The 14,913-nt window shown below is 36.3% G+C and overlaps 1 protein-coding gene across 2 annotated transcripts in view; it reads right to left on the reverse strand.

Moving 5' to 3' along the window:
* Positions 1-14,913, reverse strand: part of MOB1B (MOB kinase activator 1B) — a 62,223-nt gene that overhangs the window by 15,927 nt on the left and 31,383 nt on the right. For both annotated transcript variants that reach the window (XM_087864097.1, XM_045789253.2), the window contains exon 2: positions 3,564-3,730. In XM_087864097.1, the coding sequence (XP_087720223.1) occupies positions 3,564-3,618 (55 nt within the window). In that variant the 5' untranslated portion in view covers positions 3,619-3,730. The remainder of the gene's footprint in view (positions 1-3,563; positions 3,731-14,913) is intronic.

Raw genomic sequence — 14,913 nt, forward strand, 5'->3', positions numbered from 1 at the left:
ACTCTCTCTTAAAAAAGAAAAAGATTTTGTATTCAAAATATATAAAGAATTCCTATGGATTAAAAAGAAAAAGACAACATAGTAGAAAAATGTGAGACAGTTTTGAACCAGCACTTAACAAAAGAAGTTTCCAAACGGTCAAAAAGCACAAGAGATTGGTAATTATGGAACTGCAAATTTAAATGATAGTGGGATGCCATTCCACGGCCATCAAAAAAAGCTAAAACGTATCTGAAAATGCAAAGAGCTAAGAATATCCAACATATTCTTAAAGAACAAGATGAACATCAAAATTTATGAAGCACAATGAATAAGACAGTGTGGTCTTAGCAGACTAATGGAACAGAATGGAGACCAGACACAGGTAGTATAGAAGAAACAGCAAGCATAGAAGTGAACTGGTTTCAGGTGTACAATATAGTGATTCAGCAATTCTATACATTGTTCAGTGCTCATCACATTAAGTGTGCTCTTAATCCTCTTCACTTATTTCACTCATCCCCTGACTTACCTCCACAAATAAATTTCTTAATAAGAGCACAAAAAGTATTAATCATAAAGTATAGTTTTCTGTTTCACTGGATTTATTCCTAGGTTTTTTATATTTTTGATGCTATTTCTGATTTTTATATTGACTCCTGTAACAATCTTATTAAATTTACCTATTGGTAATAATAATCTTGGTGTAGTAATAACAATCCTAATATTTCGGTTTTTCAACATTCATTCATATTGACTATAAACGAATATGCTTTCTTCCAAGAGAAATTAAGAAAACAATCCCACTGGAGTGCCTGGGTGGCTCAGTCATTTAAGTGTCTGACTCCTGTCCTGGGCTCAGGTCATGATCTCAAGAGTTGTGGGATCAAGCCCCACACTGGGCTCTCTTCAGGGTGTGGAACCTGTTTAAGATTCTCTCTTGTCCTCTCTCTCTGCCTCGCCCCCCCCCCATGCAACTTTTCTCTTAAAAAAAGGAAGGAAGGAAGGAAGGAAGGAAGGAAGGAAGGAAGGAAGGAAGGAAGGAAGGAAGAAAGAACGAAAACAACCCCATGTATAATTGCACCAATAATAAGAAGATACCTAGGAATAAATTTAATCAAAGGGGTGAAAGACCTGTACTCTGAAAACTATAAAACACTGATGAAAGAAATTAAAGATGACTCAAAGAAATAGGAATGTCTTGAAAGGACATGGATTGGAAGAGCAAATATTGTTAAAATGTCTATATTACCCAAATCAATTTACAGATTTAATGTAATCTCTATCAAAATACCAACAGCATTTTCCACAGAACTAGAACAAACAATCCTAAAATTTGTATGGAACCACAAAAGATCCTGAATAGCCAAAGCAATCTTGAAAAAGAAAAGCAAAGCTGGAGGTATCACAATTCCAGACTTTAAGGTGTATTACAAAGCTATAGTAGTCAAAACAGTATAGTACTGGCACCAAAATAGACACACAGATCAATGGAACAGCGTAGAAAACCCAAAACTAAATCCACAATTATATGGTCAATTAATCTTTGACAAAGCAGGAAAAGAGTAATGCAATGGGAAAAAGTCTCTTCAACAAATGTTGCTGGGAAAATTGTTCAGTTACATGAAAAAGAATGAAACTGGACCACTTTCTTACACCAAACACAAAATAAACTCAGAATGGATTAAAGACCTAAATGCGAGACATGAAACCATAAAAATCCTAGAAAAGGGCACAGGCAGTAATGTCTCTGACACAGAAGAGAGCCACATTTTTCTAAATATGTCTCCTGAGGCAAGGGAAATAAAATAAAAAATAAACTATTGGAACTACATCAAAATAAACAGCTTCTACACAGCAAAGAAAACAACCAACAAAACTAATAGGCAACCTACTGAATGGGAGAACATATTTGCAAATGGCATATCTGATAAAGGGTTAATATCCAAAATACATAAAGAACTAAAAAACTCAACACCCAAAAAAACAAATAATCCTATTAAAAATTCAGAAGACATGAACAGACATTTCTCCAAAGAAGACATACAGATGGCCAACAGACACATGAAAAGATGTTCATCATCACTTACCATCAGGGAAAGGCAAATCAAAACTATAATAAGGTACCACCTCACACCTGTCAGAATGGCTAAAAATCAATAACACAAGAAACAGGTGTTGGCGAGGATGTGGCTAAAAGGAACCCCCATGCAGTGTTCGTGGGAATGCAAACTGATGTAGCCACTGAAGACAGTACAGAGGTTCCTCAAAAAACTAAAAACAGAATTACCATATAATCCAGTAATTCCACTACTGGTTATTTACCTAAAGAAAACAAAAACACTACTTTGAAAAGATATATGCACCCCTATGTTTATTGCAGCATTATTTATAACAGCCAAAATATGGAAGCAAGCCAAGTGTCCATTCATAGATGAATAGATAAAGAAGGTAACACACACACACACACACAATGGGCTATTAGTGACAAAAAGGAATGAGATATTGCTACCTGCAACAACATGGATGGATCTAGAGAGTATTATGCTAAGTGAAATAAGCCAGTCGGAGAAAGACAAATACCATATGGTTTCACTCCTATATGGAGTGTAAGAAACAAAACAAAGAAAAGAGACAAACCAAAAAACAGACTCTTAACTATAGAGAACAAACTAGTGGTTGCCAGAGGGGAAGTGGGGGGGAATGGGTGAAACAGGTGAAGGGCATTAAGAGTACACGTATCTCGATGAGCACGGAGTAGTGTATAGAATTGGTCAAACACTATTGTACATCTGAAACTAATGTAACACTGTATATTAACTACACTGGATTTAAAATTTTTTAGAAAGTCTACGCAAAAATAAGAGTATTTCATAAACATATTTTACTAACTTCATAAGATCATTATTGAATTGCCTTTAAAAAAAAAAGCATAATGTAGACAAATAACTGAGTATGCTACTGAAAGAGTCAATTTAGCATAGTGGCTAAAGGATAGTCTCTGCTTGTCATGATGAGCACTGGGCGATGAATGGAAGTGCTGAATCACTATATTGTACACCTGAAACTAATACAACGCTGTATGTTAACTGGAATTAAAATAAAAACTTAAAAAAAAGTGTAGTCTCTAAAATTCTAAAGCTCTATATTTGAGCCCAGGTTCTAACATTTGATAGCTGTATGACCTAAGCAAATTACTGATCTGTCTCACCTTCCTTATCTATATTAACCTGAAATAACAATAGTACCTACATTGTGAGGCTATAAGATGAAATAAAAATAATCTACGTAGAAAGGATAACAGAGGGTCAGACACAGAATTAGTGTTCCATAAATATTGCTGTTATTATTTTTCTACTGAAGATGGTAAATCTATGCCTTGTATTACATTATAACAGGAGACAAAATTTCATAAAACTCCATACTCACAAATAAAATAACATAAAGGCTAAAGTGTATTGAGGTACCACTATAACTGTGGCATTAGGTTGATAACTAGATCCTTGAACAGACAACATCCCAAAACTCACCTACAATGAGGCTACTAACTTAATTTAAAGCCTAACTAGAAACAGGCTACTTACTGTTCACTGCAACCCATTCATTTAGATCTTCCCCCTCAGGAAGCACGACAGCCATCCGGAGATTGCCACTACCAAGTGTGGCTTCTGCATGCTTTAAGAGTTCATACTGGTGAGAACCCTCTGGAATGTTCTTCTTTGGTTTAAACGTTTTAGAGGAGCGGCTACCACTATGAATAGAAAAGAAAAAAAGAACCTCAGTATTTACGGCACGACTTTCAACAGAGTTTGAGTATACTACATTGCACTACTGAATAAAATAACATTGAGGTAATCCTAAAGTCCACAAATAAATAGCCCTAAATTGTACTGGCTACATTAAATCCCAGCAAAAGAACTGTTGCAGCTACTGTGTTTGATACCCAAAACTCCTACAAACCTTCTCTACATTCCCTATTGCAACTCCCAAGGAGAAAGAGAATTTTTAGCTATAATTAATCCAGTCTTTTGCAATAAATTAATGATTCAGGATTATAGGTTGTAGTCTATAAAAACAAAAAAGTGCTTCGTGATTGTTTTCAGTCATTTTATTTGTTTTCACCCTTATTAAGTCTCTCGTTCTAATACAAATAATTTATTTCCTTCATTAAAGATACAGTTTTATGTCAATAAAACACAAAAATCCTACAGTGAGAAAGAGAAGCTACTTGTTCTGCCCAATTAGAGGAAGCACCAGCAATCTTATTCCAGAATTCCATATGTGCAGGTAGGTAAGTAGCTACACATTAATATGGTTGACTTGCTCAAATTTCTGAATTCGTGTAGATACACACATGCATTTTTAAATGGGTCAAATGAACCTAGTCTTAGAAATGGTCTTAACAGTTTTTAAGAGATGGATTTTTCTGTTAATGCTATCAAATTCTTATCAAACTATATTATATCCCAGTCATCCCTTCTCAGTATCTCCCCCTTTTCTTCTCTTCATATAAAAAAGGAAGAGTTAAGGAAGAATTAGAGGAGACTAGGTAAGTGGGAACTCTGCAAAGTTTAATGTTACTAAATCCATACCACCAAAACATTCATACATGTGAGCTTATAAATATGAAAGGGGAATTCCAAAAAGAATGATGAACAATAGTTACATTTTCCAAGCTCCCTATAGCTTTTCACCACTACCCCCTTCTCCCAAGCTTAATCCCATGACCTCTCCTATCTTCCCCAAGATAAAGGGTAGTTCTCAATGCTGCTTACATATTATAGTCACCTGATGTGCTTTCAAAAAGTACTGATGAGCCTGAGATAAACTAAGAATTTACCAGTCAACCCAAATATCCAATTCAAAAGACAATTATTTTTCATTTCTAAGGCAATGGCATTCTCCTTTAAACCGGTCTCTTCTCAGGTGTTCAATTGGAGTAAATTGAGGTTCCTCAACTCTAACACTGCCCCCTCTCCCTGTCAGGTTATCTCTACTTAACAGTCAAGGTGTCTCTAAAAGCCCTGATCAGACATTACTCCTCTGCTTAAAACCACTCAGTGGTTTTCCAGTGCTCTCAGACTAAATCCAAATGTCAAAATTTAGACACCGTCAGGCCCTGGACCAACACCAGAGTGCACAAACTCTTCCTCAGTTTAATCAGATAATGCATTAAACACCAAATTCTCTCCCAGCATCTCTAAAATATAAAAACACAGAAAAGATCATTATGGCTACACTAAGCTTGAGACTTACTTCATTTTCCTGCTCTTCTCACCCTTTATCAAAACTTAGCGTGAGAAACAACAAAGACATTTCACTAATTTATGTGTGATTAATTACAAAAATAACTCTCCTATGACTAATCTGGCGCATGTCTTCAGGCAGGGTGTAAGTTAAGTACACTCCCTTTAATTAGCCACTCTTCAGACTAACACAGCAACTGAGGGTGGGACACGCTGTTCTGGAAAAGGGTTGAGAGCACACATGAGAGCTACAAGGACATCAGTTATGCCTACACTCAAAGGAGGGTCAAAGCCTCACCGGCCCTCCAAAAACATCTATTTATTGAATCACTATGCCACAAAATGTTACGCTTCCAAATGTTTTTTGAATGATGCTCCATCCAGAATTGGTCTTCCACAAAGCTAAGTAAATCTACTTCATAAGACTTTATTCTTGAGTAGAAAGAAAAAAAAAATCTGAGTTCAATTGTGAGGGCCAGCTACGTTATCTTGGCAAATACCCCAACTTTCTTGAGTCTATTCTTTCTTAAACAGTGAAAGCCTAATAAAAGTAACAAAACATCACCACTACCTGTATGACAGATCTGCTGCAAAATGAGAAAATACATGTGAAAAAGTTTTTAAAACTGTAAAATGCTGTCCAAATAAAAGTGCTAGTTTTTCTCACTGTCCTTCCTGTTTCTGAACCAGAATGACAGAGTTAACAAAGGAAATGGTAGAGCAATATCCAAAGCTGGATTCAACCACCATTCCTACCCTTTTCTCCTAAGACTGGAGGGGGGAAAATATAACCTTAGTTTGAAAACTAATGTTTTTACACATCAAGTTTACAAAAGAAGTTTTAAAAATTTTGTTTTGTTTTTTGATGCTATTCCCATAACAAGGTTCAGGTCATCTAATGCTAATTGTGGGGCTAGACTGGAAATCAAGAAAACAGGGTTCTATTCCTCATTTTGCTATTTTCTTCTTATGTTCCTTAGGAAACCACAAATTATCATCTGGGCTTAAATTTATTTTGTTTTTTGAAAGTCTGGAAAATAACTTTTTACAAAGGGGTATAATTTAAGAGATGAGATAATGTTTATAAAATGATTTTAGTTCCTTGCAAACTATCGACTCCTCTCTCTGTTCCTCTTTTCCATGTACATTCAAGTTCCAAAATGTCCTCAAGTCCTTTAATTTTCTTTCTCTCTAACCCTTCTGCTTTATTCAGGCAGAATAACCTAACCATTTCAATACTCTATATTTTTAAAATATTCTTTTTAAAAACCATATTCAGCTTGCTCAACCTGAAACTTCTACCAGTATCCACCCTACCCTGGAAGGGGTGGTCAGTACTGCTCCCCATTCGTAGGTCAAAAAACCAACAGAGTCCTCAAGTTCAAAAGCACAAATATGAAAGCATACACACAAAAGTCCTCATCAATGAGTACAAGCTCTTATAATAACAATGTATGGCCAAATGCATATATCTCACATGGGATTTTAAGACATTTGATGCAAATATTCAAAAACATTTTCAGTAACAGAAAGTATGTTACCCTCCCACCCTGCCCTCCTCAGAAGAAATCTGTGTATCAGAAGAATCTCAGAAGAAGTACCTTATATACCCTCTCAGAGAGTCTATGTCTAAACAAGGCCAAGAACATTTGGGCCTGTTTTTGTTTTTACACAATTGTTGCATGCTATACTATACTAAATAATGTTTTTTACTTAATATATCCAGGAGATGGTTGTATATTAAAATAAAAGTAGATCTAACTTATTCTTTTTAAGATTGAATAGAACTTCCTTATATAAATATATATTTTAATCAGTCATTTAATGATAAACATTTAGGTTGTTTCCAGTCTTTTGTTATTACAAACAACACTGCAGTACGCATCCTCCTGCACACGCATATATGAAGGATAAATCACTAAAAATAAAATTGCTGTATTTAAAGACATTCACATTTTTAAATTTTATACAGACCTATTTTTTGCCCAAATAAGCTGTACCCTTTTACAACCCCATTAACAATGTATGAAAATAGCTATGCACATTTTCAGTCTTAGAGGACAAGGATTCTACTGCTAATTATTCTTGTACAGCTCCTAACACAGTATCATAACTTTATGAGAATTTGGAGCTGATTAAAATGTGAATGATACATTACATATAAGGGAGTTGTATTGATAATTCATGGCATTACCCTGAGGTCTTTTCATTCCAAATAAATGACCAGGATTCAGGACTGTTTATCCTGGTCAGTCCTCTTATTCAAATCGGAAGGCCAATCAATTTCTAGAGCAAGACAGGTTGGTTTGACAAACAACTGAGTCCTAAGGGAAAACCCTGAACCAACCTCCCTTATAATTAATTAGTTATCCATTTTAATCTACCTTTTTTAAGTTTCAACAGCATTAGTTATTTCCTCTTTGAGAACCTAAAGAACATACTAACCCCCATAGTAACAACTAGGTTAATTCCCATAAACCATTTCATGCCATCTCAACACTGTCACATCCATTATTACCCTTAATTTTAAACCTTTATTGTCCAATCCAACTATTAATGAAGTTGATACTTTCAAATTTGGACAGGAGACTCTTAAGGCTAAAGGAAATGGGGCAGGGGGGAGATACACAGAGATCTCAAAACAGGGGCACTAGAAAGGATTAGAAGAATAGATATCTGTATATTTTGACACTGAAGAACATGTCAATTATCTTGAACAAGTTACTTAATATTACCAAGCCTCAGCTTCCTCATCTATAAAATGGGAATAATAATGTTTACCTTACTACTGAACCCTATGGTAAGAACTCCAGTAATATTTGTTCTCTTTGCTCCACCTCTAGATACCAACCTGATATTCACATCAGTAGCTAGTTCCTTCCAAAGGTCTAAGTCCAATACTAAAGATCAGGTACTTGATAAATACTTGTTAATTGACAGTTCCAGTGAACTTCAGACTAAGAACTCCTACATCTGGATAGTAATGATGATGATTAGTATTAGCTAATATTTACTTCAGGCTTTGTGCTCAGAAGTATTTTACAAGCAATATCTCATTTAATCCTTTTAACTCTATGATGTACAGGCTATTATTTTCCTTATTTTATGGATAACAAAACTGATGCTTAAAGAACTTAAATAATTTTCTCAAGATTATAAGAGTGTTAAATGAAGGAGCCAGGACTTAAATCTATGATTTAAATCTTTAAAGCCCATTCTTTTACCCACTACCGAAGACGACATGATGCTTACCTTTATCTTCTATCCAATTATTTCTAATAATTTTCTTCCTAAATCACCATAGTTTAATCAAGCCACTTATGAAAAAGCACAAGACTAATTCATACTGACAGAGTTTTAAAACCATCTTCAAACTACTTAATTCCATTTCCTCTCCTGATATCTCTTCTAACTTATATGAATATTTAGTACTACCATTAAGGAAAAATAAAATCCCACCAGAGAGCAAGTTCTCTCAGAAGGATGCCAAACATACTGATGTTTTCAGAAAGGCAGATATGTACCAGCAAAAAATGTTAGAAATTACCAAAATCAGGTAGAACACGTTCTAAAAATAACAAAGCTACAGGCTATAGGCTAAAAGCTGTATCAAAAAGACCACCTTCATTCAAGAAAATTAGCAATCTGAACAAACACACCTACTTACATTTCTGCCAACCTAACATTCTTTTCTCTTTTTAAAAGATTTATTTATTTATTTTAGAGAGAGAGAGAGCACACACACACACAAGCAGGGGAAGGGGCAGAGGGAAAAAGAGAATCTCAAGCAGATTCCCTGCCAAGCACGGTGCCCAACACAGGGCTTATCCCAGAACCCCCAAGATCATGACCTGAGCCAAAAACCAAGAGTGGAACGCTCAACCGTCTGAGCCACCCAGGTGCCCATGTCTAACATTCTTTTTAAGTCACTATTATTAGTGGTACTATTGCTGTTATCATTAATGTTAGGAAAGTAAAAAGTACTTAACATTGCTAGAAAGCAAGAAAGAAGGCTATCAGCAGATCAGAAATTGAGGAATTCTGGTAAGATTAAAAAGCTGATGAGAATACACCTGAAACTAGGAGGATACCATATGTCAATTATACTTCAATTTAAAAAAATAGATTAAAAAAAATGTTGGGGCACGTGGGTGGCTCAGTCAGTTAAACATCTGCCTTTGGCTCGGGTCATGCTCCCAAGGTCCTGAGATCGAGCCCCGTGTGGGGCTCCCTGCTCGGTGGGGAGTCTGCTTCTCTCTCTCCCTCTGTGTGTGCTTACGCTCTTTCTCTAGCTCTCACTCTCCCTCAAATAAATAAAAAAGAAAAACTCTTAAGAAAATGTTGATGAGATACAGTGACAGAGAAAGTCTAAAAAACCTAGCTTAGAACATGCCCACTGATATATGCTACATGAGTGAATCTTGATACTATGCTAGTGAAAAGAACATGGACACAAAATCTGTAGTATCACATATTGTATGACTCCATATATATTTCTGGAAATGTCCAGAAAAGGTAAATCCATAGAGAAAGAAAATAGGGGCTGGAGAGAAAGAAATGGAAGAGTGACTACTAATGACACAAGGTTGCTTCTGGGAAACCTTCTTGGGTGTGATAAAAATGTTCTGTAATTAGATAGCCAGGATGACTGTGCAACTTTGTTAATATACTAAAATCTACTAAACTGTACACTTTAAAGGATGAGTTTTATGGTGTGTGAATTATAGTTCCATTTTTTAGATTTTTCAAAGAATAATCTTTGTTATTAAAAAATAATGCTCCTCACCACCTCGGTAAGTCAGTTTCTTTCATCCAGTTATCCACTCTTGCCCTCTGTCTTCCAAATAACATACTCTAACCTTTGTTCTAAGTAGCACTCTTCTAAGCCCTGAGACACGACATTGAACAAGAAAGACAAGATCCCAACTCTCATGGTGGGGATGGAAAGGAGAGATTCCAATATTTGTACATAGGACCAGCAAGACTCACTACTGGATTTCATGATTTGTGGAGAGTGGTGAAGAATCAAGGATTCTTAGGTTTATGTCTCAAGTAGAAGATGGGCCATTTATTGAGATAGCTTTCGGGAGATGGGTTTTGGACATATTAACTTGAGATAGCTATCAGACATTCAAATGGGTATGTTAGATAGGCAGCTGTATTTACAAGACTCAGGTTCAGAGGAAAGATCAGATTAAAGGTAACTAATAATTTTGCTACCTTCGCTGGTTAGCACAAGGCCAAAAGATGCACTAGTGTATTAGTAAATGAGTATTTTACAAGTTATAAGAAGTCCTATAGTAGTAAAGAAAATTGTTTATGATTTAGCCCAGGGCTTCCCAAACATCTTTAGTCATGGAAAGTTTTCTTCCGTATTTTAACATCTTGCTCTTTAACACATTATTAGGGAATATTTCACCAATATATTAAACTGATAACTGGGTTGCCTCTCAGTGTAAAGCAGGTTCACAACGCTTACAACTTCATAAAGTATAACTCAGTGACTTCACATAAGAACAGACAGAGGGTTGGTCAGTTCACTATTTAATGCCCCATAACATTTCACAATCTAATCCTTAGAAAATAATAAAGCACTTCACACACAAAGGTCAATTAGTTTGTACGCCTGTGAAGTGATCTGATGCATTATCTCAACTATAGGCGAAGACACTGAAGTTTAATCACTCATCTCCAAACACCCTCTGAACTTTTGAATCGTATACAGGCTGCCGTTTTCTTTGCCTGGCACTGAGTTCATTATTCCAGTCAGTAAACAGGTACTGAAATCACAAGAGATTTTAGGAAGTGCCCAGAGTCAAACATCTGGATGATTTCCATGCAACAGCAGTGACTCCATTTTCAGAATGTGATACAATTTGATGCGCTGTTCAAAGGAAGAAACTCAAATTTGCTTGTGCAGAGCTCAGAATGAACATCAATTTAGCAATTGATTTGGCAGTAATTCCAAAAATACTGGTATTTCAACCAAGAAACATCTAGGGAGCTTAAACATCACTTCTTTCATAATTTTTTTTTTTCCTAACCTCCCAGGAAAAACTGTCCATTCTCTCTTGTGCTTCACTGTAGCTTAAAGTAGCTAAAATACCTTATGTATGTATTCTTGTGTTCGTTCTCTTTTAGATAGTATACTAGAGATCAGTAATCACCAATTATGCCGGACTATTATGACAATACATTTAAAGCAACTTAGTTTTAAGGTAGCGGCATATTTGCAGCATAGGAACTGACAGGTTTAAAATGTTCAGGTAATGAATGACTATATGTACACGCACATTTACATGTCTGTATACGCATATGTATATGAATATGTATAAATAAAACACCAACCCTCACTTTATCCCTGTCTTAGTCTATTCAGGCTACTGTACCAAAATACCCCAGACTGAGTAGCTAATAATGCAAGTTTAGTTCTCATAGTTTCAGGGACTGAGAGTTGAAGAACAGGGTGCCAGCACTGTCAGGTACTGGTGAAGGCCCTCTTCCGCGGTTGCTGCCTGCTTCTCACTGAATCTTCATATGGTGGAAGGGGCTAGGGAACTCTGTGGGTTGTTGTTTTTGGTTTTGTTTTTTTTATAAGGGCACTAACCCCAGTCATAAGCTGTGAAGCCCTCATGACCTAATCACCTCCAAAACGCCTCACCTCCTAATACCATCACATCGGGCATTAGGAGTTCAACATATAAATTTGGGACCACAGCAATTCTACTTCCACACTTATACTAATCCATAAAGGGTTAAAACATTCCTTCTCTTGCTTATTTGTTTGCATTTTACACTAGAATGTTAGTCAAGAATATAGATCATGTCTTAGTCACCCTTGAATCCCGAGTACCTAACACAGGACCTGGGATGTAAAAGATACCTAATAAATGTTTACTTATAAATGATGTTAAAAGGGGAGAAAAAATTGTTCTCATCGCAAGGAACAGCTGTTCCCAATATTAAAGAAAAAAACTGATCTATTGTCTTTATTTGGCACAACAGTTCTAAAAGATTTTAACTGCAACAAAGGAAGTAGCAGATGGATTGGGGTTACTTCCTAATCCTGATATCAAAATTTCATACTCTGGTTTCTCTTCAGATCGTATAAATCTTTCACCTTTTATTGGTATCAAAATTTCATTTTCAATCTTGGGCCCTTTGCAGTCTTGCCCGTAAACCTTGGTTTAAAAACTGGTCAATCAGGGGCGCCTGGGTGGCACAGCGGTTAAGCGTCTGCCTTTGGCTCAGGGCGTGATCCCAGCGTTCTGGGATCGAGCCCCACATCAGGCTCCTCCGCTAGGAGCCTGCTTCTTCCTCTCCCACTCCCCCTGCTTGTGTTCCCTCTCTCGCTGGCTGTCTCTATCTCTGTCGAATAAATAAATAAAATCTTTAAAAAATAAATAAATAAAATAAAATAAAAACTGGTCAATCAAAGCAAGGCATTTCAGCAATTTTAAGCAACCTTACTCCTCCCACTGAGGGGGAGGGAAGGGAGGAAGTAGTTTTTATACTTTTATTATTGAAATATAATTGACATACATTGTTATATTAGTTTCAGGTGTACAACATATGGATTCAACAATTCTATATGTTACTCAATGTTCACCACAATAAGTGTAGTCACCATCTTTCACCATATATTATTACAAAAATTGTTGACAATATTCTCTACACTGTACTTTTCATTTCTGTGACATATTCATATATATTTTTTCACCACAATAAGTGTAGTCACCATCTTTCAACGTATGTTATTACAAAATTATTGACTATATTCTCAACACTGTACATTTCATCTCTGTGACACAGTCATATATATTTTTAAATAACTGAATAGGTTGCCATAACTTCCCATAGTTTAAAGTAACTTAATCATACTTTAAAAGCTAATAAACACTTCCTTGTAATAATAAGATTCTTTTTCTTTTTTTCCAAAGCAAAACAGCAGAATTACCCTTGTATTTAATCCAATACTATGACCTATTTTATTTTTTTTTTATTTTTTTATTTTTTTTAAAGATTTTATTTATTTATTCGACAGAGATAGAGACAGCCAGCGAGAGAGGGAACACAAGCAGGGGGAGTGGGAGAGGAAGAAGCAGGCTCATAGCGGAGGAGCCTGATGTGGGGCCCGATCCCAGATCGCCGGGATCACGCCCTGAGCCGAAGGCAGACGCTTAACCGCTGTGCCACCCAGGCGCCCCACTATGACCTATTTTAAAGGATGCAATAAAGGATCAAGTCTGCAACCTTGGCAGTAATGGAACTATATATATTTTTTTTTTCTTTTTTTTTTTTTTTTGGTAGGCTCCATGCCCAACATGGGGCTCAAACTCATGACCCGAAGATCAAGAGTCATATGCTCTGCCCACGGAGCCACCATGCGTCCCTTAAAACAATTTTTATATCAGACACAGATCTCGAGTTAACAATAGAGCAAAGATTCACCTACAATTCCTGTAGTCTATCATTTGCCTACAAATACAAAGCAGTAAAGCAACAGGTATACAATGCAAAATATTGCAGTTTTGTGGTCTAAATCTAGGGAATTAAATTCTTATAATAAAGCCAGCCTGACTAGGAAAAAAAAATACGAAGTTAAAATCAGAGCCTACTCTCCTTATCTCATATACTTTTTTTTTTTTTTTTTAAGATTTTTACCTATTCATTTGACAGAGGTAGTGAGAGAGCACAAGCACAGGGAGCAGCAGAAGGAGAGGGAGTAGCAGGTTCCCCATGGAGCAGGGAGCCCAATGTGGGGCTGGATCCCAGGACCCTGGGATCACGTCCTGAGCTGAAGGCAGACACCCAACCATCTGAGCCACCCTGGCGCCCCATCTCATATAGTTTTAACTGGACTTTCTCTTTTCACTGGATGTCTAGTCATCAATAGAGAATTAATTCAGGTATCATTTTCCTCAGGAGCCTTTCCTGATAACTTAAACTGAGTTAAGGAAGCCTCCTCTGTGTTCACACAGGACACCATCACCCATCTCTATTTTACAATGTACCATGAGTTTCTCAAAGGCAAGAACTATTTCTAAGTCAACGCTGTATCTCGAGAACCTAGCAGAAGGCATAGGTTAGAACAGATCTTCGATAAATGTCTGTTGAGCTAAACCAATAAAGGACTCCAGGCCAAAAGTGGTAAGGTAAAGCGAATATTTTGGCAACTTTGCTAAATTCATATTCTGGGCTTATTAAGTAGGTTCAGTCTTAACAGATACAAGTAACATAGCACATACTACTACGTATGTATAGTGGTATACATATTTTGCTTTAAGTTAACATTTTGATATTCAATTAACAAATGGAATCATCTAAGCACAAAATTACAGCTTGAGACTGTAGGACTGGATTTACTCTGACACTAACAATTTAAATTTCAAGGATCCTCAATGGCAGGTTCCCTTCCAAAGTGCGAGAAGAAGTCCTAACAATGTTTTCACAAAAGTCGCAAAAGTAAGCTAACTGCAAATGGAAGACTGCTTTCTCTAACTCCTGCTCCATTCTTGGCTAATGTAGTATTCTGGGTATTTCGCTAAAGGGAAGTTGAGGTGGAGATGTATTTAGGTTTCATAGGATATGTGTAGTTCCCAATCATTTCCATACATGATTAAATTACTACCAGTCTAGGTATAGGAATGACTTCCAGGAATATTCCTACCACCCAAGCACTGCCTCA

The sequence above is a fragment of the Ursus americanus genome, chromosome 8, assembly GCF_024610735.1.
Source record: "Ursus americanus isolate L20-20 chromosome 8, mUrsAme1.1.p, whole genome shotgun sequence".
In the NCBI taxonomy this organism is placed as follows: Eukaryota; Metazoa; Chordata; class Mammalia; order Carnivora; family Ursidae; genus Ursus; species Ursus americanus.